The following is a 27007-nucleotide window of genomic DNA, read 5'->3' on the forward strand; positions in this document are numbered from 1 at the left end:
GTTCACCTGAACTTGGAGTCAAACGTGTATCTATAAATGTCAGAAATCAGAGGCAGAGGTCACAGGAAGCAGTGAGGTGAGAAGGAAATGTCCAGCAGAATCCATCTCATGTGGGTGACGACACGTAGAAAACACACCAGGGAGACCAAGCCACTTTATTTTAAATTAGCTGAGGAGCAGAAATGGCTGGACAAGGAGATGCCTCGGGAAAGAGGGCACATACCAGAAGAAATGAGAAGAGTGCCTCAGGTGGACGCTTCATCTAGCTCATCCTTCTTACAAGTCCTTACAGGTCACTCCCCAAGACCTTGGGGCCCTGAAGGAACAGATCCTCTCGCCCAAGGCTGTGGGCATGGAACTGAGAGCTGCTGGGTTCCAGGCTAGAAAGGGTGTTCTGAAGTTCTAAGAGGAAGTAAAATGACAAACCAACTATTAGCGAGACTGCGATGTGCATAAAACCAGGCCCTGGACATCCTGGAAAGGACGCGCAGGCCTGGTTTGTATGTGCCCATGCACAGGTGCTTCTCACTGAATACCTGTTTCTGTCTCCCAACTGCAAAAAGTGATGTAATGGAGAATGTAGTGGTACCTGTCTGTAATCCTAGCATTCAGGAACTTGAGGCAAGAAGATTTTGAGTTAAAGAGCAGGCTGGGCTCTATAGCAAACCTGAGCTACAAAGAAAAACCTAGCCTTTAAATAAAAATTTAATAACTACTTTGGCTTCTCTTCAAATCATATAAATACTTTGTCTTTCACTAAATAGATATTAAATAACAAAGTAGCTTGCCGGGCAGTGGTGGTGTACATCTTTAATCCCAGCACTTGGGAGGCAGAGGCAGGTGGATCTCTGAGAGTTTGAGGCCAGCCTGGTCTACAGTGAGTGCCAAGACAGGCTCCAAAGCTACAGAGAGAAACCCTGTTTCCAAAAAAACAAAAAAAATAAACAAAAATAATAATAGTAATAAAGTAGCTTAACTCTCCGTGATATATAAAAAGGTCAGATGGACTCACACAGAAAAGGACTATGCCCAATAACAGACAGCTGCATTCATGCACCATGCAGATGCAGCCCCCCCAGACTGTCCTTACCCCTATCTAGTTTCCTTAAAAGTTCCCAGCTACGGTCACAGTCTGGAAGACTGACTTCAGAGCTAGATGAAGAAAGAGACATGGCGAAGATGGTGGCCAGAGGCAGCTTAGATTGCCGGGCATCAACAGAGGTCCTAGAGGAACAATCAGAGGCAAAGAAAGTGATGGATCTAGGACTTTTCTAGCATAGAACTGTCTTCCTTTCTGAGGTCAGGATTCCAGACTCCCACCTCGCTTCCCCCATTATCACTCACACACTCTTAGATATATCCCAGCTCTGAATCAAATGATGAATGACTAACATTGGGAGCAGCAGGATGGCTCAGCTAATAAATGTGCCTTCTGTCAAGACTAGCAACCTAAGGTTGATCCTGAAACCCACATGGTAGAAGTGATTCCTACTGGTCTTCTGACCTCCACATGTACTTCATGGTACATACATGCCTATACATATGCAGACTAAATAAACAGATTACAAAAGAATTTTAGTAATACAGGTGAGCTAAAGACATAAAAATTAAATAACAAAAGCTGGGTCTAGCAACATATACCTGTAACACCTGCACTTGGGAGGGAGAAGCAGAACAATCAGGAGTTCAAGGACAGCCTAAGTTAGCATGTACACTGTTGTTCTTATGAATACAACCCCAGATACTCAGAGCCACCACCCCAACCAATCCTGGCCAAAATCCATTGCCATTGCCGCTCTTATGAATACAACCCCAGATACTCAGATCCTGACCAAATTTAGGATAGCTGAACTTTGACCCCTGTGACACAAATCCCCTCTACTGCCACAGCACACACAACTTCTGACCTGAGGAGGTAGGGCTCCTCCTTCTGGGCATCAGGGGCCTCTGTCCTGGTGACCTCCAAAGTCTGAACCTTGATCTTCGGGTCACTCTGTAGGTGTTCCAAGGACTGCCAGACCGCCAGACCATGATGCAGAAGGAGGACTAAATCTCTCCCTTTCCAACGGAATCTCCCTCCCCAAACTCCCCTCCTTGGCACGTGAGAGCCTTCGCTCAGGCAAGGTCAGTTCACAGCAAAGACTGGGAGAATAGCATTGGAGGGTGATGGGGATCGAGACGGGGGTGGGAGAAGATATCCAGATCTTTCTGTAGAGCAGGACAGACAAGAAGGATGGGGACTCCATGAAGAAATATGTGGAGATTGGTCTAAGCCTGTCCTACCTTCCAGCTGCGGGCCTGAACCTGGCGCCCATCAGCCATCTGTTTCAGCAACAACTCCTGATGCTGGCCTGAAAATGAGACAGACTATGAGGGCCAATTCTCCAACTTCATTCCTTCTTCTTCACTGCCTTGCAACTGGACTGGCAGAAGAAACAGACAAACATGTTCTGGTCCAGTGGCTGGAAAGATTCCAAGCTGAGGAGAAGAGACTAAATTCAAACCATGAGAAACAAAAACCAGAATACATTGCCAACGGTCAGGGGTGAAACTTGGTGGTGAAGCACATGCATAGCAAGTACAAAGCCCTGTATGTGATACCCAGCATCACACTATATATAAATCACAGAAACACAAATAATTTGCCTGGCCAGGGATGGTGCCATATGCCTTTAATTCCAGCATTTGGGAGGCAGAGGCAGTGTGTTTCTGTGAGTTCTAAGCCAGCTGGTCCACACAGTAAGTTCTAGGATAGTCAAGGCGATACAGAGACCCTGTCTCAAAAAATTAAAAAAATAATAATAATAATTTGCCAGACTTTTCAACAACTCAAAAAGGTAGACTCTGGTCAGTTACTGGAAGATATTCCAGGGGCTGGAGAGATGACTCAGAGGTTAAGAGCACTGGCTGTTCTTCCAGAGGTTCTTTTTTTTTTTTTTTTTTTTTCGAGACAGGGTTTCTCTGTGGTTTTGGAGCCTGTCCTGGAACTAGCTCTTGTAGACCAGGCTGGTCTCGAACTCACAGAGATCCACCTGCCTCTGCCTCCCAAGTGCTGGGATTAAAGGCGTGCGCCACCACCGCCCGGCGCTTCCAGAGGTTCTGAGTTCAATTCCCAGCAAGCACATGATGGCTCACAACCATCTGTAATGAGATCTGGTGCCCTCTTCTGGCCTGCAGACATATATACAGACAGAACACTGTATACATAATAAATAAATAAATAAATAAATAAATAAATAAATCTTTAGAAAAAAAAAGAAGAAGAAGCTATTCTAGAAAGAGGGACAAGGGACTTACTCAGCTGGTCTCGAAGCAACTTCAGTTCCTCCCGAAGAATCTCTGACTCTTCCCACAAAAGCTGGTGCCTACATGAGTGACAGCAGTGTCATTCTAGAATCAAATAACAAACCCAAAGTGGCTGGAGATTACAGTCCAATGCCAAGGGTGTCTACTTACCATGAACAAGGCCAAGGGTCAATATTCAACATCACAGAAAAATAAACTGAGGAAGCTAAACTTCTGATATACCAAGGGTTCAGAAGCCTCAAAAGATGGCTCAGTGGTTATGAGAATTTGTTCCTCTTAAAGAAAATCCAGCATCCACATGGATGGCTCAAAACCATCTTTAACTCCAGTTCCAGAGGATTCAACAGACATGCGTGTGCTGCACAAACATGCATGCAGGTAAGATACACACATAATTGTTCACAAACATGCATACAGGTAAGACACACACATAATTGTTCACAAACATGCATGCAGGTAAGACACACACATAATTGTTCACAAACATGCATGCAGGTAAGACACACACATAATTGTTCACAAACATGCATGCAGGTAAGACACACACATAATTGTTCACAAACATGCATGCAGGTAAGACACACACATAATTGCTTTCCCTTGTCCTTTCTGACTTTCTGAGACAAGGTCTCACTATGTGGCCCTAGTTGGCCTACAACTCAATATGTACAGCAGGCTGGTCTCAAACTCATAGAGAATTGCCACTCTCTGACTCCTGAGCACTAGAATTAAAGGTGTGCAACACAAGGAAATAAACCTTAAAGAAAGAAAGGATGGAAAAGTCTTGCCCATCACTTACTCAGTCTGCAGCTCTTTGTGGAAGCCTCTGGTACTACTGAACTTTCCCGGTCTCGTTTTCATTTGGATTTGGACTAGCTCTTGAACCTGGTTCCGAAGGCCCTGTAGTTCCTTTCTCAACCCTTCCAGGCGTTGCTCCAGAAGGGCTCTCCCTTTCGGGCCCTCCTGAAGCAATTTCAGTGATGCTGTAGTGGGACAGGTGAAGGCAGACTGCCCTAAGAGCGCTGAAAATCAAAACATACGCACATACAAAAGCTACATAGCAAAACTGTGGGTACATATATAAAGCTGTGTGTGCTGAAGAGACAGCTCAACCACTAAAGGCTAAGCCTCCCAACCAAAAGTTATACGTAGATCAGCAGGAGAACACAGCTCAGCACGCACAAAACTCCAGTTTTAATTTAAAACTCTGGGGCTGGAGAGATTGCTCAGAGGTTAAGAGCATTGCCTGCTCTTCCAAAAGTCCTGAGTTCAATTCCCAGCAACCATATGGTGGCTCACAACCATCTGTAATGGAGTCTGGTGCCCTCTTCTGGCCTTCAGGCATACACACAGACAGAATAGTGTATACATAATAAAAAAAAAATTAAAAAAAAAACCCTCTGTATACTATACATGAAGAGAAGAAGTGGCCCAATACCTTCTAGAGCACTGATCTTGTTCATCTGCTGCTCCCGATCTTTCAACAAATTCTGCACAGCTTGCCTTAGAGCCTCAGTCACCTACCCAAGTAGAGAAAGCCAGGAACTACTTTCTAAGTTATTTCCCCAAATCCTGATATTATTCTTTTACATTGCCATCACACACAACACCTAATACCTCACCTGAGCCTGAGACTGAAGCTGGGATCGGAGTTTAGTGACTTCATCCCAGAGAGATGATGAGCTGTGACATTCGGTGCAGCTCAGTCTCTCTCCATGAATGGGAGTCTTTAGAGCCCAAGGCTGAGGAGCTTGAGCCTCTGGCTGAGGAGGCAAGTGATGAGGGGAAATCCAGGTGTCAGCCAGGTCCCCTATTGAAGGAATAAGGAAAGGACAAGAACAGGGTCTGTCTGTGTAGGAAACTAGAGTTCCAGAAAGGAAGTAGCTGGAATTTGTACAGAATCGTAGATGATACAGGCAGGCACTGGAAGAAGGCCTTGAAAAGAGAAAAGGCTGGGAGAAAGAAAAACACTTACCTGTGGAGGAAACTCGAAGAGGATACAAACTCTGCTACAAAAGAAAACAGTTCCACAAACCAGTGAGCGCTCAGTGTCCTTTAGCCTATGCCCTAGCCTAGCCTCCCAAAAGGGCAGGGTGAACTCTGGGAGGGCGGGAGGAGAGCTTCCTGTGCCTCCTCACCTTAATCCGGGCCATATTTTCATCAGTTGAAGTGAGAACTGCATGAAGCTGATCAGACCAGCTAGGGCTCCTATTCATCCCGGGACACTGAGGACTCCGTTCCTGCTCACTCTTCCCACACCAAGATATCCGCGGTGCGGGCCAGGAAAAGCCAGAGTGTTACTTGGAAAGAGGAAAGTGGGAGGGGGATACTAAGGCTATTGATGTAGTAACAGCAAAACCGCGAATCTGGACCTAGGGAACGCGTTCTTGGGGAAGTGGGAAAAAAGCAAAATACTCTAAAATACAAATATCAAATGAGGGTACAATGAGCCGAATCTTGACTTCAACCTCCCCAAATCAAGGACGCTAGAACTGCGTCAAAGTCTGTGTTAGTCGCCACTACCGCCGCAAGTTCAAACTCAGGTGGGCGGAGAATGACATTTAAGAGCGGGTGCCGCAGCGACACCCGGGAAACTGAGTCCGCTTCTTGCCGAGACAACAGGCAATAGAGGGCGGAAATACGTTTCCCTGGAAGCGCCCCCCGTACGTTTATACACGCATACACACACCCGTGAAGCTTGTCGGGACATGGAGTCTTATAGACTCTGTTATATTTCGGCTCCGAGGACCGAAGGAACTATTTATACCAAAATGCATCGTGCAGAGTCAATTGAATCCGTTACTGGTCCTTTACCTCCTGGGAAATGTAGTCCAGCCCGGCTTGACGCGCACAAACTCAAACTAACTATGAGACTCCATTTCCCAGCAAGCTCAGCGTTCAGCGTGCGGTATGGAGCCGCATGTCGCAGAACTGAAGCAGAAGATTGAGGACACCTTATGTCCTTTTGGCTTCGAGGTTTACCCCTTCCAGGTTGGTTTGTCTTCCCTGTGTTCTTAGCACCAACCAGCACTATGACTGGTCTTGGCGGCAAAACCGTGAGGCCCGGTGAGCCCTTCTTATCCAACCCAGCCTCCAACCGCGGCCATCTAACGACCCGTTTTCCGAGTCGTAGTGTGAAATGGGGCTTCATGTTTACCCTTTTACCTCTTTATGTTGTCAAACAAATGAATTGGATACAACCCACGATTTCTAACTTCTCATCTCCGTAATTTACGGGAAAAATGTCCCCCTATGGAACCGGAATCACCGGACGCTTCCAAAGGAGTTAGGAGAGAGAGGTCAAAGTTTGGAAGGTTGGCATGGCTATTAGGTCAGATGAAGAGAGAAGAGTATTCCTGATGTCGAACAAGACACAATTGACTAGTTTGTTCCGTCAGCCAACAGAAGGCTAATTCATAGTGTTACTAGCCATCAATACAGGACTAGCTTAGAAATTCCTCACGCTCGCCTGGTACAGAAGTCTCTGTGACTCTCGTCCCTCTCCACCCGTCCCAGCCCCGCCTGATCCCACACTTTCCTCCCACAGTACTGAGCGAACAAGATATGCTTAGGACACAAACCTAAACTAAAGTCATCCTGAGTCCTTTGACCTATCTTATAGACTTCCCATTTCCCACCCATTCCCTTGAGCTGTCCACAGCAAGGCTTAGAATAGGGTACTATAGAGAACTAAGCTAAGGCTAGCTTAAAAGCACTTACAGGAAGGGGAAAAAATTGAAATCGAACCTATGGAAGATGTAGCTCGGTGAGGAAAAAGAATGAAACTGAGCTGAGGCTGTAACTCGGTGATAGCATGCTGGGTTAGTACCGGCAGGGCTCTGCTTTGATCTCAAGCATCAGCACAAAAACAAGCAGAACAAAGAACTGATGAAAAGATGGATTGAAAGGAAGGAGGATTGTGTAAATCCTAGAGTAAGAAAAGTGTGTGTGTGTGTGTGTGTGTGTGTGTGTGTGTGTGTGTGTGAAGTCTGGGTAACGGGAACTAACGCACTGAACGGTTAGCTGTAGTTCTGTCAACAGATCCTGCTACTTACTCACTTTTCCAGTTCTACATCCAGCAGCCACCGTGACTATCCCTGAATCTTCCAGACTCGGTAGTTTTCAGCCCCACAACCTATCCTGTATGCCAGAACAGTTCTCTCAATAGGATTAGCATAGTCTCCTTGCTCCCATCTTGCCTCCAATCCATTCTCTACACTGAAACCAGGTCTTTCTAAACTATCAGGCCACTTTACTCTTTTAAGTTAAGTGATTCCTCATTATCACCAAATTGGAGTCATTGTTTTAAGTTGTCATTTAAGGCCAGGCACAACCTCACTCCTACGAATCTCTCAAACCTTTTCTCCCTCATACAGACCCTTCCCTTCCACCAGATCAGATAGTCTGCTCTTCTCCAGCGTGCTTAGTACATTTATTTCTTTTCTTTGTTTTTTGTTTTCGTTTTCTTCTCTCTTTTTTTCTTTAGTGTTTAGATACAGGGTCTCCCTGTTTAGTCCTGGATGCCCTGGAACTCACTCTGTAGACCAGGCTGGCCTCTAACTCAGAAATCCACCTGCCTCTTTGCCACCTCCTTCCCCCACAGGGCTGGGATTAAAGGTGTATGCCACCACAGCCCAGTGAGCCAAGTGCATGTTTTTTTATTGCTTTTATTGAGCTATACATTTTTCTCTGCTCCCCTCCCTTCTTCCTTTCTCCCCTTCTACCAGGACTGAGTGCATTTTTACCTGGCAAAGATACATAGCGAGACCCTGTCTTAAATACACAAACAGACAACAGATTCTCTATCCCCCACATCAACCTTCAGTTTCCTCACCAGCCCCCGAGGCTGGAGTTCAGCTTCTTTCGTATGTCAGAATACTAATCTGGTCTGCCATGGGACTGGTTATAAGTGTAGTGTCACTTTCTGTTTATTCTAGTTTGTTCATAAATTCCTTCCTAGGCTAAGTCCCTGCCAATTGCAGACAGATTGCCCATACAAGTTTACTATGCATACATGACATAGCATCAGTGAATTCTTTGAATAAATGAAATGGACATGTTTGCAGAATGTATGAGCTCTTGAATACAAAGCCAAGATATGGGCCTGGTTAAGGCCCAAGCTGCTTGCAAACCAGACCTGAATTTTCTGTGTTCCAGGTGGGATGGTACAATGAACTCCTGCCTCCAGCCTTCCACTTGCCCTTCCCAGGACCTACCCTGGCCTTCCTGGTACTCAGCACACCTGCTATGTTTGACAAAGCCCTCAAACCCTTCTTAAAGAGCTACCAGCCCCAACCGCTGAGAGACCCTGTGGATCAGTGCGTGTCCTACCACCTGAGAAGTGTTACTGAGGTGAGACTCAACTTCCCTTCAACTCCCAGTCCCACCTCTGCTTCCCTGTTGATCAAGCTCAGTGCGGGATCTAAACTTAGAGTTAGGAGCTGTAACATTCTGTAACTGCTTCCTGTTCTGCCTTCTCATACCCGGGTTTCACCCTTTCCTTTAGCAGACTCCCCATCTGAAGTCAGTTGCGGGGGTGCTACACTAACAGACACTTGTGACCTCATGCTCATTTTAATCTCTAATTGGAATATGAGTAAATCCTACATCTTTTATGCTTTGTTCTGTGCTTACAAGCTCTGTGCTGTCTTCTGAGCCTTTTGAGGTCAGAATAGAATTTCCCAGCCTCTACTCATTTATATACACATAAATTTGTACATATAAATTCTAGTATCTACCCACCCTAGATTTGTACAAGACAAGGCTCAATAACTCCTGATAATAGAGGCTTCTGAGCAAGATCTTTTGTATTTCCCTTCCTGCACAGGCCTTTCTGAGAGGGCAGAGAACTTCAGCTTCCTTCACTTAGCTTCTTAGGTTAAAGTTATGTTTTCCCTTGAAATATGACTTTTAATGGAGAATCCCAGCGGTAGGGAGGTAAAGGCAAGATTATCATCTTTGCAATGTATAGCAAGTTCAAGGCCATTCTGACCCTGTCTCAAAAAACCAAACCATGGGCTTATGAGACAGGACCATGTTAATACCATACACATCTTAGGCCTTCGTGGAACAGTCGTGACTCCCATCATGCTAACAGGAGCCCCTTATTCTGTTCCAGAAGTTTCCAGAACTGCAAATAGAAGTCATTGCTGACTATGAGGTCCACCCCAACCGGCGCCCTAAGATTCTAGCCCAGACTGCAGCCCATGTGGCCGGGGCTGCTTACTACTACCAAAGACAAGATGTGGATGCTGACCCATGGGGGACCAAGGTTAGAGAATACATGTGAATGAATGAGTGGGGACTTAGAGAAAATTAGTAAAAGCCCCTCCCAAGTATCCCTGTGAGGTTCCACATTACATCACCTTCCTTTCCTGACGTTGATACATAACCCAGGACAAAGTATCTGTGGTCCTGACAAATTGGCCACCTGCTTTCTTGTTTACCTGAGGACATCACAGTTCAAAAACCTGGGCCTTTTAATATTTTAATAATCTTTCTTGTAGCCGGGTGGTGGTGGCGCACGCCTTTAATCCCAGGACTCGGGAGGCAGAGGCAGGAAGATCTCTGTGAGTTCGAGGCTAGCCTGTTGTACAAGGGCTACTTCCAGGACAGGCACCAAAGCTACAGAGAGAGTTTGTTTCATAACAAAACAAAACAAAAAAATCTCTCTGGAGAAATGGTTTATCAGTTAAGAGCACTGACTGCTGCTCTTCCAGAGGTTCTGAGTTCAATTCCCAGCAACTGTATGGTGGCTCACAACTATCCCTAATGAGATCTGGTGCCCTCTTCTAGCATGCAGGCATACATGGAAGCAGAACACTGTATACATTAAAAAAAATAAGTCGGGCAATTGGGGGCACACGCCTTTAATCCCAGCACTAGGGAGACAGATGCAGGGAGATCTCTGTGAGTTTGAGGCCAGCCTGGTAGACAAAGTGAGTTCTAGGACAGGCTCCAAACTACAGAGAAACCCTGTCTCAAAAAAAAAAAAAAAAAAAAAAAAAAAAACCAACTAACTAACTAACTAAATCTTAAATTTTTTTTTTTACTGTGTTCTGCATGCCCTTATGGAGACCAAAGGACAACAGCTAGAGTCAGGTCTCTCCTTCCACCATGTGGGTCCCTGGGGATGAACCGAGGTTGTCAGGCTTGGCTGCAAACACCTTCCCTCATTGAGTCACCTCACCTCTTCCTGCTCTATTTTTGTTTTTCAACAAGGTCTTTGCACTTGAGGCTGTCTTAGAACTCACTGTGTAGGCTGGCCTTGAACTCCTTGAGATACTTTTGCCCTAGGAGTACTGGGATTTAAAGCACAGGCAACCAAGCCGGACAGGATCTGTTTTATTTGTTTGTTTTGAGGAGAGGATTTATCTGTGTGATAAATAACCTGGCTATTCTAGAAGTGTGTAGACCAGGTTGACCTCAAACTCACAAAAAACTCCAGCCTTTGCCTCCACTGCCCAGCTTCCCTGCTTTGTTCTTAAAACTTTGTGTTTCCTGGCTGTCTCTGGAAAATCCAGGGGCAGAGTAATCCAAGACAGGGCTCAAGGGAGCCCTTCCTTATTCCTTAGAATGTTTCTGAGTAGGTGGTGAAGAGAAGACAGGACAGTGAGGTGGGGGTAAAGGCACTGTGTGCCACACCAGCATACCAACCTGAGTTTGACCCCTGGGACCCATGTAAAGGAAAGAGAGCCAAATCCATAAAACTGTCCTCTGAGCCACATGGGTACATTCATATATGCACAGTAATAATTTCTTAAAAACCAGGAAAAGAGCTAGGCGGTGGTGGCACTCCTAGCACTCGGGAGGCAGAGGCAGGGGGATCACTGTGAGTTTAAGGTCAACTTGGTCTGAGTGGGAAGTAAGTGAGCAAAAATAGGAGCTGGCGAGATTAGCCAAAATTTAGGGCCATTTGTTGCTCTTGCAGACTGGCATTCATCACCCACAAGGCTGGCTGCTCACCCTCTGCTGGCCTCTGTAGGTACTGCTTGCACATAAAAATAAATTGAAGGGAAAAAAAAGCTTGCAATAATGATAGCTGGACTTAGTGTCAAAATGGCCTCTGTAACTCTGCCTTTCTTTTCCCTTCTCCCCAGCACATAGCAGGTGTGTGCATACACCCCCGATTTGGGGGCTGGTTTGCTATCCGAGGGGTAATGTTGCTGCCAGGGATTGAAGTGCCAAATTTGCCACCCAGAAAGCCCCCTGATTGTGTGCCTACAAGAGCTGGCCGCATCACTCTGCTTGAAGGCTTCAATTTCCATTGGCGTGACTGGACCTACCGGGATGCCGTGACTCCTGCAGAACGGTACTCAGAAGAGCAGAAGATCTACTTTTCCACCCCACCTGCACAACGTTTGGCCCTGTTAGGCTTAGCCCCGCCCTCGGAACACCCTAGCACTACATCTGAACGTCCCAGTTCCACGCTTACCAAGCCTCAGAATTCCAGCAGAGCACGAAGCTGGCTTAGCCCCAGTGTCTCACCACCTCTCTCCCCGGGCCCTTGATACCTTTCCCCTGTGGAATCCTACTTTGATAGATTTATTTGGGGTAGAATTTGGGTTTTGAAAAGGCACTTTTTTTAGTTTTTCAAAACAAGGTTTTTAGGCGTGGCAATGGCTGTCCTGGAACTCACTCTGTAGACCAGGCTAGCCTCCAACTTGGAGATCCACCTGCCTCTGCCTCCTGAGTGTTGGGATTAAAGATGTGTGAAAGAAACACATTTATTTTGACTATTTCCTGAAGCTCGTCAAAGAGAGTCAAGACTCTGTTTACTTTGGTCAAGACAAACACATTCAAGACAGACTCAAAATCAGCAGCTGCCTTCAAATATTGGACTCAAGCCTGTTATATTTTTGTGTAGTACTGCAAGATACTATTTAGAGGTGTGGTTCTCAATCTTCCTAATGCAGTTCCCATGTTGTGGTAACCCCAAACAATGTAATCAGTTTCATTGTTATTGAAATAACTGATTTTGTTGTTATGAATCATAATGTAAATGTTTCAAAAATGGTCTTAGGCTACCCCTGTGAAGTCTCCTCCAACCCCTAAAGGGGTTTTGATCCACAGGCAGAGAATTGCTGATTTAGAGGATCCTAGGGGTATACACCCTTTAAATGGTACCCATCACATAGGGCTAAGCCAAGTAATTATTTAAATAAACTACTTTGAAACTAACCTATAATAGTAATGTTATTACTAAAGTCTTAAAGAATTTTACCATCCTGCCATCCGTCCTCATGGAAGGAGAGAACTGACTCCTGGAAGCTGTACTCTGACCCCATATACACTGATGTACCTACCCCTCTCCCCATGAACATGTGATTTAAGAGGAAGAAAAGAGAAATGGTCAAGGGCTGGAGAATTGGCTCATTGGTAAGAGCACTGGTAAGACCTCTTCCAGAGGTCCTGAGTCCAATCCCAGCAACCATATGGTGGCTCACAACCATCTGTAATGAGGTCTGGTGCCCTCTTCTGGCCTGCATGTCTATCTGCAGGCAGAACACTGCATACATAAATAAAATCCTAAAAATAAAATTAAAAATTAATAGTCAGGGCTATTAGTTCTTTACTCTCAGAACTCTGAGATGAGTGCAAGATTAAAGCCAACCTAGGCTGCAAGGCAAGACTGCATTTGTGTGTAGGCCAGAAGCATGTCTTAGTCTTCTTGAGGCTGGAATTTAGAGGTAGTTGGGAGCCATGTGCTGTGTGTTGAGACAGTCTCCCTGAACCTGATGCTTATTTGAGGTTTGCTAACCAGCGATCTACCTGTCTCCCCTGCATTTAGATAACAAACCCACACCTTTGGTCCTGGCATTTTTAGGTGGTTGTTGGGGACTGGACTCAGACCCATGTGATTGCACTGTGTTCTGTTCACAGTGTGTTCTACACTTGGTCACAAATGAGCTTACTAACCCTGTAGCCACCAAGGGTACTGAACAAGAGCCAAATAGTAAGATCATCAAATCAGCTGTTCAGGAAATCTTAGCCATGTTGGAGTTCTGGACAGTGCAGAGTGGAGTTCTCTCCACACAGTCGATGCTTTCTTTTGCCTTCACTTCTCTAGTGCTGGGATTACAGGTGTATCCCACACAGTTTATGTGGCAGCAGGCTTAGAACAGAGGGGCTTTGTGCACACCATGCAAACTGTTCATTTCTGTCAACTTGACAGTAAACCATTGTCACCTGGGAAAGGAAACCCCAACTGAGGAATTGCCTAGATCAGACTGGCTTGTGGGGATTTTGTGGGATTTTTTTTTGTGGGGGGGGGGGAGGCAAATCGACTTAGAAGGGTCCAGTCCACTGTACGGCAGCAGCTGGTCCTGGGCAGACAAGTAACTCTTCAGGTACTCACTCAGCCTTGGAGAACAGCAGAGCTGCCACCATGGCAGTGGCAAGGGGAGGGGCACCTGTACAAATTTTTTAAAGTTCACTATAGTGCCATGCAAATAATACAAGACCCTGTCTCTAAAAGAATAAATTGAATTTTAAAATCATTATTTATGATGAGATTCTCAGGTGCCAGGTTTCTTTGGTATCTGACAGGTACTTTTTCTCAGTATTGTATTTTCCTACACTCTAAAATTTTGTTTTGTTTTTCATTTTTGGGACAGGGTGTCTCTATGTAGACCAAGATGCCCTCCAAGTCACAGAGATACTCCTGTCTTTACCTCCTAAACATTGGGATCAAAAGTATTCACCCCTCAATCTCTGGATTAAAACTTTTTTTAAAAATAAAAGTTTTCAATATTTTTTCTTTTTCTTAAGTCTATTGCTAACATAAGAGTTAATTGGCATGTGTGGGCCAAGAAAACACAAGGCTGTCCAGCGAATAAACAGCAATCCAATACGCAAGTCAAGCCTGCAGATTCTCAGACTATTCTGCTGGTCCACTCCAGATTTCGGACCAAAGAGTATTTCTATCCCACACTAACGTCGCAAAAGCACTACGGGAACTTTTAAAAGAGTTTAACTTACACAGGTCATAGGTCTAAAGTAGAAAAGAATGTATAGGAAACATATTTAGTTTTGAGACCCTCTTATATGCTAAAGTAGCATTAATCACCAGGCAGCTAACATGAATGGGAGAACGTACAGTCCTCTCCATGGGAGTAAGGACTCCATTAATACATTTTAGAAATTCTGAGAAAGGAAAAGACCCAAGCTTGGATTCTGTTCTCATGACCAGCCACTAAATAACTACATTTTAATTATTACTACATATGTATGAATGACATGTATGTACCTTGGTGAAGGTGTAGAGTGTACATGTCCATGTGTGAAGTTGTATGTGCATGTGTCTGTGCACATGAATGTAGGCATGAATTCCCCTGGAGTCAGAGTTACAGGCAGTTGGGTGCTGCAATCCCAGGGTGTGACGAGTCAAGGTGGGGTCCTCTGTAAGAGCAGTAAGTGTTCTAACTATTGACTCTTCTCTTCAGTTCCTCCGTCTCTTTTAACGTTGTTTGGTTTGGTTCTTGTGTTTTTTGTTTGTTTCAAGAAAGGGTTTCTCTGTGTAGCCCTGGCTGTCCTGGTACTTGCTCCACACACCAGGCTGGCCTTGAATTCAGAAACCTGTCTCTGCCTCCCTAGTGCTGGGATTAAAGGCTTGCGCCACCACACCTGGCTTTCTGACAAATTTTTACTATCTATAAAAGGGAGTAAAGGCATGAATAAGCACCCAACCTTACCAAACACAAAGGCCGGTGATAGGCTCAGCAGAGGGAATAATGGCACCTGCTGACACCTGAATCCCATTTCTTTCTTATTTTTTTTTTTTTTTAGTTTTTCCAGACAGGGTTTCTCTGTTTGTCAGTCCTATCTGTCCTGGATCTAGCTTTGTAGACCAGTCTGGCCTCGAACTCACAGAGATTCGACAGCCTCTGCCTCCAGAGTGCTGGGATTAAAGGCGTAGGCCACCACCACTGGGGCAAATCCCACCTCTTTTTTTTTTTTTTTTTTTTTTTTTTTTACATGGTGGTAGGAGTGTGAAAGAGAAAGTGAGAAAAATAAGAAAGAGAGCGCCAGGCGGTGGTGTATGCCTTTAATTCCAGCACGTGGGAGGCAGAGACAAGTGGATCTCTGTAAGAGAGCAAGAGAGAGAGGGCTATGGCTTCTCTCACCCTATAGCTCCAGGCTCTTCAGCACCCCTCGCACACACCAGTCCAGAAGGCGTGTGGTCAAGTTTATTATGGCAGTGCTCCTACTTTCCCATACCTGTATTATTTCCTTTCCAGACGCTCTCATTAAGTGCCTGACTAAAGCCTCTTGAAGGAGGAAGGGCTATTTTGGCTTGAGGCTCGAGGGGACACTGTCCACCATCACAGGAAGGCGTGGAGCTCAGTGGTTCCAAGGTGGCGGGAACACGAGGCTGTTCGTTCACATGTCAGTACCGCCTATATTCCGGGACAGTCAGTGCTCCTGCCCACCAGTTAACCCACTCTGGAAGATTTACACACACCCAAAAGTGTGCTCCCCTGGTGCTATGGGCATTTTATGACCCATTCGAGTTTGGCAATTAAAATTAAGCATCACAGTGTCTTTCTGACTCATGCTTCTAGACATTCACTATAAACACTGTAGAAAATAGGCAATTGTTGTAACAAGAATGGAATGTTTAGTGTTTTTCTAATCAATAATCGTATGACTTAAGTTAACTATTGGCTATATGCTATGTATATAGTATAATATAGCCACCGTTTTTGTTCCTACTTTACAGATGAGGACTGGAGATGTAACAAGGTTAAATATATTTTGGTTCATATAACTACATTTAGGGAGCAAGGATTTGAACTTGAATTCTTTGAAGACCATAAGGCTTATTACTATGTTAAGTAATATAAGGAACACTGTGTATATTTCCTTTGCTACCCCTTTTAAAACATCTTCTCCTGTACTATTGGACTGGCATCAAACGTGCTCTGGAACCGGCCTTGAAATTCTGAACCTCCTGCCTCTACCTCCTAAGAGTTTAGATTCCTAGCATGCATGCAAAACACACCTGGCTCTTTTTTACATTATTAATTTTGAAGACAGATCTCATGTGGCCCATGCCTGCCCAACTGAGGGAGGCCTTGTTTTGTTTGTCTGTTTGAGATACGCTTGCTATGTAGCTCAGGCTAACCTTGAATACATGGCCCACATTTTTCTTAGCCTCTTTACTGCTGGGATTATGAATAGTGCCCCTATAACTGGCTAATCGTGTGTACTGGCTAGTCGTATATCAACCTGATACACAAAGCACAGTTATCTGAAAGGAGGGAACCTTAACTGAGAAGAAACCTCCATAAGATCCAGCTGTAAGGCATTTTCTTAACTAATTATTGATGGGGGTGGGTCCAGCCCATTGTGGGTGGCTCCATCCATGGGCTGGTGGTCCTGGGTTTTATAAGAAAGGAGGTTGGGTGAGCCATAAGGAGCAATGATGTGGGAGTGATTTCTTTATAAAGTGACTTGGTCTACCTGGTGTGTTTTTTATGTGTCTTCACCCACATGAGATGGATTCTGCTGGACATTTCCTTCTCACCTCACTGCTTCCTGTGACCTCTGCCTCTGATTTCTGACTTTATAGATACATGTTTGAGTCCATGTTCAGGTGAACTTGGAAAGCAATGATTTCCCCGTTGTGGTGAGTAGAATGGGTTCAGATGCTGGTCTGAGGCAGTATTGATGAGATCGCAGAGGAGCGTGTGGTACCCTGGTGGGCACCAGATCTAAGCAGTCACACTGTCAGACTGCTTAGTGTATTGATATTTCATTTATATTTTAGTAAATCAAGCTTGCCTAAAGATCAGAGTGTAAAACAATCACCCTGGTAGCCTCACTGACCAGACAGTGGCATCACACACCTTTAATCCAAGTAGCTAGACTCGTTTGCCATAGAAACCAATCAGTAGTGGTACACGCCCTTAATCCCCACCCTAGAGAGGAATATAAGACAGGAGGGAGACAGCTCTCAGCCAGTCTCATTCTGAGGAGTCTGGAGGCAGGATTGCTCTTCTAGGACTGACAGGTATGTGGTAGTGGCTAGCTGCTTTGCTTTTCTGGTGGTCATGTTGGACCCCAATATTTGTGTCTGTGTTTTTATTAATTGTGCTACATCTTATTGAGACTTACTCCAGATTCTCTACACCTCCTCATCCTTAGCAGCCCAGCCTGTATGGTTACAGCAGGCTTCTCAGTTTCTCTGAAATTGAGTTATCTTAAAAAACAAACAGACAAAACTCAAAACCTTTTTTCTTTTTCTTTTTATTCTTTGGTTTTTGAGTCAGTATTTCTCTTTGTAACAGTCCTAGCTATCCTAGAACTCACTTTGTTGCCCAGGCAAGCATCAAATTCACAGAGATCTGCCTGCCTCTGCCTCCCGAGTGCTGGGATTAAAGGTGTGTGCCACCACCTCCAGCCTTTCTTTTTTCTTAAATAAACTAAATGTTTCCTATACATTCTTTCTACTTTAAACCCATGACTTGTGTAATTAAACTCTTTTAAAAGTTCCCACAGTGCTTTTGCGACATTAGTGTAGGATAAAAATATTCTTTGGAGTGGAACAGCAGAAAGTCTGCGAATCTGCAGGCTTGGCTTGCGTATTGATGTCGCGGCCACCCTCGTCCAGCAAGGAATGACACGCGACACCGGAGCTCTTCCTGCTGCAGTTTTACTCAGGACCTTTTGACAATTGTAAAATCTCTCTCACTCACTCTCTACCTCTCTCTCCTCCTCTCTCTCTTTTCCTCTCTCCCAGGGCAAACCTCTCCCAGCCCTTAAGTAGGCATGGGCTACCAACCCTGGATTGCCAGGTGGGCACTGCCCATAGGTCCCCGCATACGCAAGCAGCTGACAGTCATTGCATGATAATAGCATAAGTCAGGCCTAGTTGATATTAGGAGTTGATTATCACAGCACTCGCTTTCGGGATCGCGGAGGGCGGGAGCCAGCACCATCAGGTGCGGCTCCATGCAGCTCTCTACACATAGCCATCAGGTGTGACTCCACACAGCTCTCTACATACTAGTTTGCTGTTTACTCGCCGGACGACTTTGTGTTTTCTTGGCTTACACATGCCAAATAACTCTTATGTTAGCAACAGACTTAAGAAAAAGACTGAAAATTTTCATTTAGAAAAGTTTTAAGCCAGGGCTTGAGGGGTGAACATCTTTAATCCTAATATTTAGGAGGCCAAGACAGATGTATCTCTGTGAGTTGGAAGGCATCCAGGTCTTCATTGACCAGGAGACCCTGACTCAAAAAATAAAAAGCAAAGCAAAATTGTGGAGTGTAAGAAAATACAATACTCAGAAAAAGTATTTGTCAAATACCAAAGAAACTTTAAACATGAGAATCTCATCATAAATAATGATTTTATTTTAAAATTAAATTTATTCTTTTTGAGACAGTGTCTTGTATTATTTGCATTGTACTATATTGAACTTTTAAAAATTTGTAGGTCAGCCTCTCCCTCGTTGCTGTCATGGTGGCAGCTCCACCGCTCTCCAAGGCTGAATATCTGAAGCGCTACTTGTCTGGGGCAGATGCCGGCCAGGAAGGAGGTTTAAAGTCCCGTCGGAAGAGGTACAAAAAAGGACCAAAGCTGGGAGGCACCACTGGCAAGGGATTGCGGATCGTTGATGATGATGTGGGCTGGGCAGCTATCTCTACTGCTAAGCCGGAAAAGGAGGAAAAAGAAGATGGAGATTTGCCTGTGGTGGCTGAGTTTGTGGATGAGCGTCCAGACAAGGTAAAGCAGATGGAGGCCTTCCGCTCCAGTGCCAAATGGAAGCTCCTGGAAGACCACAGTGGAGATGGACATTTCCATCATGATGAACAAGATCCATCTTCTCCTAGGAGGTCCCGTCATGACACCCCAGATCCATCTTCTCCCAGGAGGGCCCGTCATGACACCCCAGATCCCTCTCCTCCCAGGATGGCCCGTCATGACACCCCAGATCCCTCTCCTCCCAGGAGGGCCCGTCATGACACCCCAGATCCATCTCCTCCCAGGAGGGCCCGTCATGACACCCCAGATCCCTTTCCCCCAAGGAGATTCCGTCGTGACTCCGACACATCTCCTCCTAGAAGGGTCTCGGGTGTCTCTCCCCCCAGAGGGGTCCATAACCACTCCCCTGACACAGCCACACACAGGAGGACTTTTGACCCTTCAGACCCACAGCCTCTCAGGAGGGCCCGTCATGACTCCCCGGATTTGGAGCTGCCCAGAACTAAGAGTAGTAAAGCTGCGTCCTCTAGCAAGACTGTACTTCAGAGGGGGCTGGGACCCTTTCACTTGTCACTCTCCAAGGTCAGCAAGTGTGGGCAGGACTCAGATGACCTTTCTCAGCAGAAATGGCAGCTTGATCCTCAAGGTGTCTGCCAAAAAGCCTCTGATTCAGACCTTTGTCCTCCATGGCAAAAACAAAATCCAGGACACCAGGATTCTGACTCAGATCTGTCACTGCCACGGAAGAGACAGAAGCGCCCGAGCTCTGACTCTGACCTCTCTCCACCCCAGAGAAGACAGAGGACCAAAACTTCTGATTCGGATCTCTCTCCTCCTCGAAGGAGTCCCCGTCCCGGGAGGAAGACTGCACGCATGTATTCTGGAGTAAAAACTGGGCTGGTGCCCGATGTCCAGCGGGAGCAGCAGGAACTCCAGAAACAGGACCGAGACACCACAGCCCTTGCAGCTCAGTTTGAATTCGCTGAAACTGTATTTCGAGACAAGTCTGGTCTGAAGACAAATTTGAAGCTGGAACGCCTGGAGCAGAGGAGAAAAGCAGAGGACTCAGAACGAGATGAGCTCTATGCCCAGTGGGGCAAAGGGCTTGCTCAGAGCCGGCAACAGCAGCAGAATGTAGAAGATGCCATGAAGGAGATGCAGAAGCCTCTGGCCCGCTATATCGATGATGAAGATCTGGATCAGATGCTGAGAGAACAAGAAAGAGAGGGGGACCCGATGGCCAACTTCATTAAGAAGAATAAGGCTGAGGAGAACAAGCACAAGAAAGCCAGGCCTCGCTATAATGGTCCTGCCCCTCCTCCCAATAGATTCAGTATCTGGCCTGGCTACCGCTGGGATGGAGTGGACAGATCCAATGGCTTCGAACAGAAGCGCTTTGCCAGGCTCGCCAGCAAGAAGGCTGTGGAAGAGCTTGCCTACAAGTGGAGTGTGGAGGACATGTAGCTTCTCTGAGGCTGTGCGGTACTGTGGTGGTGGTGGCACAGGACAGCCCGACATCCAGCTCTAATGCTTGTCTTGCTAGACACAGACCAGCAACTCGCGGTCAGTTCTGACCTTTGGACTAGGCACCTACCCATGGCTGTGTCCATGTTGTCTGTTGACTGACTGACAGCGACTTCTTTATCCCAGGGCTTGTTCTTTGCCAGTTCTTTCCATTTTATTTTTATAAATAAACACATATTTTTTTGTAAAAAATAAATAAGTAAATAAATAAAATTTGTATGTCTAAGATGTGCGTGGTAGCACATGCCTTTAATACCAGCACTGAGGAGGCAGAGGCAGGTGTATCTCTGTGAGTTCGAGGCCAGCCTGGTCTATAATTTCAATTCCATATGAGAGTATCTGAGAACACAGACATCGGGGTACCATGCTGGAAAATGGCTGACTGAGAAGCTCTTTTCTCACGTTCAGCCACAAAGGATACACACAGATCCTCTGCAAAGATAGTCCCTAGGGAGCCTGGGTTTCTCTGCACAGCCTTGGCTGTCCTGGAATTGAAATTATACACCAGCCTGACTTCAAACTCATCGATATCACCTGCCTCTGCTTCCTGAGTGCTGGGATTAAAGGCGTGTGCTCCCACTGCTGACCGTTAGCCCACTGATTTTTAAATTCATTCTCACTTCAGCTTTCAGGATACGGTCAAAAGCAAGAACCAGATTCTTTGCCAGAATAGAATGTGAATGGCCTCCAGCTCAGTTCTCAGCACAGTCCTTCTCTCTGAATCCTCACAGACAGGAAGGACAGAGGAAGAGAAAGAGAGACAAAGAGAAGAAACAGAGAAGAGAGAGAGAAGAGAGAGTGAGAGAGAGAAAAAGAGAAGAGAAAGAAAGAAACCCAGGCTGATCTCAGACTTCAGATTTTCCTGCCTCAGCCTCTGGAGTGCTGAAATAATATCTGTGTTCCACCACACCCAGCTCAAACATTTTTCAAGAGGGAAGAGAAAAGTTTTGGGGTTTGTTTTCAGTAACACAATGTTAGGGTTTCCATTGCTTTCAGCGAAATGCCAGGAGCAAAAACCAAGTTGGGGCAGAATGGGTTTTCAGCTTATGTTTCCACATTGCTTTGTTCATCATGAAAAGAAGCCAGGACGGGAAGGACCTCGAGCAGGACAGGAAACTGGAGGTAGAAGCTGAGGACGAGGCCATGGAGGAGTGCTGCGTACTGGTTTGCTCCTTATGGCTTACCCAACCTCCTTTCTTATAGAACCCAGGACCACCAGCCCATGGATGGAGCCACCCACAATGGGCTGGACCTGTTGGACTCCAGCATCCAAACACCGAGGAGGAGTCGCCCCCAGAGACCATCTCACACACCACAGCCGATGCAAAAGCATGAGGATTTTATTAATTCTGTCATGACAGGGTCCCCCAGCATTTGGGAAGCTGAGGGACCCCAAATAGAAGGCACAGGCTATTTTTAAAGGGGCCACAGAAGCAAGGGGGGTTGTTCTTTGACTATTCTGATTGACTTATTTAAAGGGCTATTACCAATAATTGACTGGCGAGCTGTTGCCAGATCAGGTGAGGTAAGAGGTCATTTTGACCCCGTTTCCCAGGGGACCGAACCAAAACATACGTATATGGGTAATTGTTCAGGAACTGAGTACGTGCATGTGTAGCTGTTAGGTCCTTGGTTCCCAGGGGAGGAGGGGAAGCACTATGGCACTGAGGCTGAGAGGATTCAGAATTGTCAAAATGGCTTCAGGATTGTCTTAAAGTCTTACAGACCCACCCCCATCAATAACTAGTTAAGAAAATGCCTTACAGCTGGATCTTATAGAGGTTTCTTCTCTATAAGGTTCCCTCCTTTCAGATAACTGTGCTTTGTGTATCAGGTTGATATACGACTAGCCAGTACACACAATTAGCCAGTTATAGGGGCACTATTCATAATCCCAGCAGTAGAGACGCTAAGAAAAATGTGGGCCATGTATTCAAGGTTAGCCTGAGCTACATAGCAAGCGTATCTCAAACAGACAAACAAAACAAGGCCTCCCTCAGTTGGGCAGGCATGGGTCACGTGAGATCTGTCTTCAAAATTAATAACTTAAAAAAGAGCCAGGTGTGTTTTCCATGCTACTCTCGGGAGGTAGAGGCAGGAGGTTCAGAATTTCAAGGCCGGTTCCAGAGCACATTTGATGCCAGTTCAGTAGTACAGGAGAACTGTCTTAAAAGGGGTAGCAAAGGAAATATACACAGTATTCCTTATATTACTTAACATATGAATAGTAATAAGCCTTATGGTCTGACTTCCTTGCTCATGTTCTCCCTCCTTCTGCTCTTCATCTGGCCCTTGGGAGCTCAGTCCAGTGCTCCAATGTGGGTCTCTGTATCTATCTTCATACATCGCCAGATGAAGGTTCTTTATCAATGACTTCTCAACATCCACCCCCCCATTTCTACCACATTCAGAGAGTCTGGTTTGGTCGCATGCTCATTCATGCCCGGTCCAGCTGGATTTGGTGAGCTCCCATTAGAACAGTCACACTGCCTCAGTGAGTGGACCAAACGCTCGCGGTCCAGATTTCCTTGCTCATCTTCTCCCTCCTTCTGCTCTTCAATTGGACCTTGGGAGCTCAGTCTGTTGCTCTAATGAGGGACTTTTGTTGGACTAGAAGTCCAAACATCAGGGAGGAGTTGCTCCAGACACCACTCACACAACCACAACGGATGCAAAAGCAGGAGGATTTTTATTCTGACATGGTAGGGACCTGCAGGTTCAGATTATGAAGGACATCTGATAGCTGTTACAGCCCATCTTTTAAAGCAAAAAGTCACAGACAAAGGGGGGGGGGAACCTGCAGGTTGTTTTCCAACTTATTGGATTGGCTTATTCAAAGGGTTACTAGCAGTGATTGTTCTATTCCAGGGCCGGAGAATAGCTGTGTGATCGGGTGAGATAAGATAGCATCTGTGGTCTTCCTGACCTTGTTCCAGTGACTCAATCAATACATCAGGAACTGAGGTGACATCTGTGGGTTGTCTTTGCCTCAATTCCCAGAATGGAGTTATGTTTGAAGATTATTCACAAGGACACAGAAGGATGAGCAGTCCAGCATGTATGTGTGGGGGCGACTGTCCCGTTTCCAAGAGAGAATGAGTGTAAGGTTTTAGAAAAATGTCTTAGGGTTGAGGGGGCTTAGAAATGCATTTAGAGTCTTTTACTTTCTCTCTATCACCATCCATTGCCACAGTCCCTTACTCTTTGAGAAAGAATCCCTTATTGATTATTCACAAGGACACAGAAGGATGAGCAGTCCAGCATGTGGGGGGGGGGGGCGACTGTCCCATTTCCAAGAGAGAGTGAGTGTAAGGTTTTAGAAAAATGTCTTAGGGTTGAGGGGGCTTAGAAATGCATTTAGAGTCCTTCACTTTCTATCTCCATCCATCGCACAGTCCCTTACTCTTTGAAGCAGAATCCCTTATTGAGCTGGAACTTGACATGTGGGTGTGGCTGCAAGCTCTCAGAATCTGCCTCTCCACGGCTGGTTTTATAAGCATGGTCTGTCAGGCCTGACTTCTTTTTTAATAGAGTCTCCATGAACCAAATTCATTTCCTCACAAGAGCACTTTGTGGCTGAGCTATCTCCATAGCTCCCACTATTCATAAATATTAGGTTTAAGAGCTGCCTCAGGGCTGGAGGTGTAGCTCTTGGTAGAGTGCTTGCCTGGTGTCTGCTTTGCTTCTCCTTTCTGTGTTATCTTGTGACTGAAAGCAACTTGGGGTAAGTGAATTTAAAACAGCCAGGACCAGCTGCTGCCTAGGAATGGTACTGTGTACAGTGGACTGGGTCCCTCTAAATCAATGAGCCTCCCCACATTAAAAAAAAAATTACCAAAAAATCCCACAAAATCCCCAGAGGCCAACCTTTTTTTGTTTTTTGTTTTGTCGAGACAGGGATTCTCCATAGCTTTGGAGCCTGTCCTGGAACTAGCTCTTGTAGACTAGGCTGCCCTGGAACTCACAGAGATCTGCCTGCCTCTGCCTCCGGAGAGGTGGGATTAAAGGCGTGCGCCACCACCGCCCAGCAAGGCCCATCTGATCTAGGCAATCCCGCAGTTGGGGTTTCCTATCGCGGTGACAATAGTGTACTGTCAAGTTGACAGAAATCATTACTGTGTACATATGAATGCACCTATGTGGCTCAGAGGCCAGTTTCGTGGATTTTTCTCTCTCTCCTTTACGTGGGTCCGAGAAATCAAACTCAGGTTGGTATGCTGGTGTGGCACACAGTGCCATTACCCCTATCTCACTGTCCTGTCTTCATTTTGAGCACCTACTCAGAAACATTCTAAGGAATAAGGAAGGGCTCCCTTGAGCCATGACCTTGGATTACGGGGCCTTTGGATTTTTCCGGAGACAACCAGGAAACACAGTTTTAAGAACATAGCAGGCAGGGCCAGGCGGTGGTGGCCCACGCCTATGATCCCAGCACTCAGAAGGCAGAGGCGGTGGATCTCTGTGAGTTCGAGGTCAGCCTGGTGACAAGAGCTTGTTCCAGGACAGGTTACAAGCCTACAGAGAAACCCTTCCTCGAAAAACCAAATAAATAAATTGAAAACAAACAAATAAATAAATATAAATAATTTTAAAATAAATTAAATTACTGTGTTCTGTATGCCCTTATGGAGACCAAAGGACAATTGCTAGAGTCAGGTCTCTCCTTCCACCATGTGGGTCCCGGGGGATGAACCGAGGTTGTCAGGCTTGGCTGCAAACACCGTCGATCACTGAGTCACCTCACCAACTTCCTGCTCTATTTCTTTTTGTTTTTTTAGACAAGGTCTCTATACTTCTAGCTGGATTAGAACTCCCTGTGTAGGCTGGCCTTGAACTCACTGAGACAGTACCTGCCTCTGCTCCCTGAATAGGGGAATTAAAGGCGCCTGCAACCAAGCCTGGCCTGATCTATTTAATTTGTTTGTTTTGGGGAGAGGATTTTTCTTAATAAACCTCCCCGGATGGGGGAGGGAGTAGGCGTGGCTTGTACGAATAATCATAAGAAGCAGAATAGTCTGATATCTGCAGGCTTGGCTTGCGGAATGGTTTGCTGTTAATTTTCTGAACGACTTTGTGTTTTCTTGGCCCAAACAAGCAGAATAACTCTTATGTTAGCAGTAGACTTAAGAAAAAGATAGAAAACTTTTATTGTTTTAAAAAATTTTAGGCCAGGGCTTGAGGGGTGAATACTTTTAATCCCAAAATTTAGGAGGCAAATACATGGGTATCTCTGTGAGTTGGAGGCCATCCTGGTCTACATAGAGACACTCTGTCTCAAAAAATGAAAAACTAAGCAAAATTTCAGAGTGTAAGAAAATACAATACTCAGAAAAAGTATTTGTCAGATAGAAAAGAAACCTGGCACCTGAGAATCTCATCATAAATAATGATTTTTTTTAAAAAAATATTTATTTATTTATTATGTATACAATATTCTGTCTGTGTGTATGCCTGCAGGCCAGAAGAGGGCACCAGACCTCATTACAGAGGGTTGTGAGCCACCATGTGGTTGCTGGGAATTGAACTCAGGACCTTTGGAAGAGCAGGCAATGCTCTTAACCTCTGAGCCATCTCTCCAGCCCATAAATAATGATTTTAAAATTCAATTTATTCTTTTTGAGACAAGGTCTTGTATTATTTGCATTGCACTATATTGAACTTTTAAAAATTTGTATGTTGGCTCCTCCCCTCGCCACTGCTATGGTGGTAGCTCTGCTGTTCTCCATGCTGAGTGAGTACCTGGAGAGTTCCTTGTCTGCCCAGGACCAGCTGCTGCCCTACAGTGGACTGGACCCTTCTAAGTCAGCTAGTCCTCCCCCACTAAAAACACAATCCCACAAAATCCCCACAGGCCAGTCTGATCTAGGCAATTCCTCAGTTGGGGTTTCCTCTCCCAGGTGACGATAGTTTACTGTCCAGTTGACAAAAATGAACAGTTTGCATGTGTGCACAAAGCCCCCTCTGTTCTAAGCCTGCTGCCACATAAACGGTGTGGGATACACCTGTAATCCCAGCACTAGAGAAGTGAAGGCAAAAGAAAGTATCGGCTGTGCGGAGAGCACTCCACTCTGCACTGCACAGAACTCCAGCATGGCTAAGGTTTCCTGAACAGCTGATTTGATGATCTTACTATTTGGCCTTTGTTCAGTACCCTTGGTGGCTACAGGGTTAATAAATGCATTTGTGACCAAGTGTAGAACACACTGTGAACAGAACACAGTGCAATCACATGGGTCTGAGTCCAGTCCCCAACAACCGCATAAAAATGCCAGGACCAAAGCTGTGGGTTGTTTATCTAAATGCAGGGGAGACAGGTAGATTGGCGCTGGCTGGTTAGCAAACCTCAAATAAGCATCAGGTTCAGGGGGACTGTCTTAACCCACAGCACATGGCTCCCAACTGCCTCTAAATTCTAGCCTCAAGAAGACTAAGGCCTGCTTCTGGCCTACACACAAATGCAGT

The 27007-nt window shown here is 45.7% G+C and overlaps 3 protein-coding genes across 4 annotated transcripts; 2 read left to right on the top strand and 1 right to left on the bottom strand.

Moving 5' to 3' along the window:
- Positions 1 to 286: 286 nt before the first annotated feature.
- On the bottom strand, positions 287 to 5673 carry Ccdc163 (CCDC163 homolog). 2 transcript variants are annotated; one of them, XM_057784791.1, is made up of 10 exons: positions 5445 to 5673; positions 5282 to 5315; positions 4929 to 5116; positions 4745 to 4826; positions 4106 to 4289; positions 3298 to 3365; positions 2284 to 2351; positions 1908 to 2011; positions 1091 to 1224; positions 287 to 402 (listed from the first exon to the last, which is right to left on the bottom strand). In XM_057784791.1, the coding sequence occupies exons 1-10, from the start codon at positions 5520 to 5522 to the stop codon at positions 287 to 289; spliced, it is 1056 nt and encodes a 351-aa protein (XP_057640774.1). In that variant the 5' UTR covers positions 5523 to 5673. The 2 variants fall into 2 exon arrangements, with proteins under 2 accessions (XP_057640774.1, XP_057640773.1); XM_057784790.1 differs by having other exon boundaries at positions 1091 to 1152; positions 4929 to 5155.
- A 507-nt stretch (positions 5674 to 6180) lies between these two features.
- LOC130883949 (cyanocobalamin reductase / alkylcobalamin dealkylase) lies at positions 6181 to 12473 on the top strand. Its single transcript, XM_057784792.1, has 4 exons — positions 6181 to 6297; positions 8464 to 8658; positions 9425 to 9577; positions 11406 to 12473. The coding sequence occupies exons 1-4, from the start codon at positions 6217 to 6219 to the stop codon at positions 11814 to 11816; spliced, it is 840 nt and encodes a 279-aa protein (XP_057640775.1). The 5' UTR covers positions 6181 to 6216; the 3' UTR covers positions 11817 to 12473.
- Positions 12474 to 17286: 4813 nt separating this feature from the next.
- On the top strand, positions 17287 to 20485 carry LOC130883942 (BUD13 homolog). Its single transcript, XM_057784785.1, has 2 exons — positions 17287 to 17320; positions 18752 to 20485. Exon 2 carries the CDS (start codon positions 18776 to 18778, stop codon positions 20483 to 20485), a length of 1710 nt encoding a protein of 569 aa, XP_057640768.1. The 5' UTR covers positions 17287 to 17320; positions 18752 to 18775.
- The last annotated feature ends 6522 nt before the right edge of the window (positions 20486 to 27007 follow it).

This window comes from Chionomys nivalis, chromosome 11 (genome assembly GCF_950005125.1).
Source record: "Chionomys nivalis chromosome 11, mChiNiv1.1, whole genome shotgun sequence".
NCBI lineage: Eukaryota > Metazoa > Chordata > Mammalia > Rodentia > Cricetidae > Chionomys > Chionomys nivalis.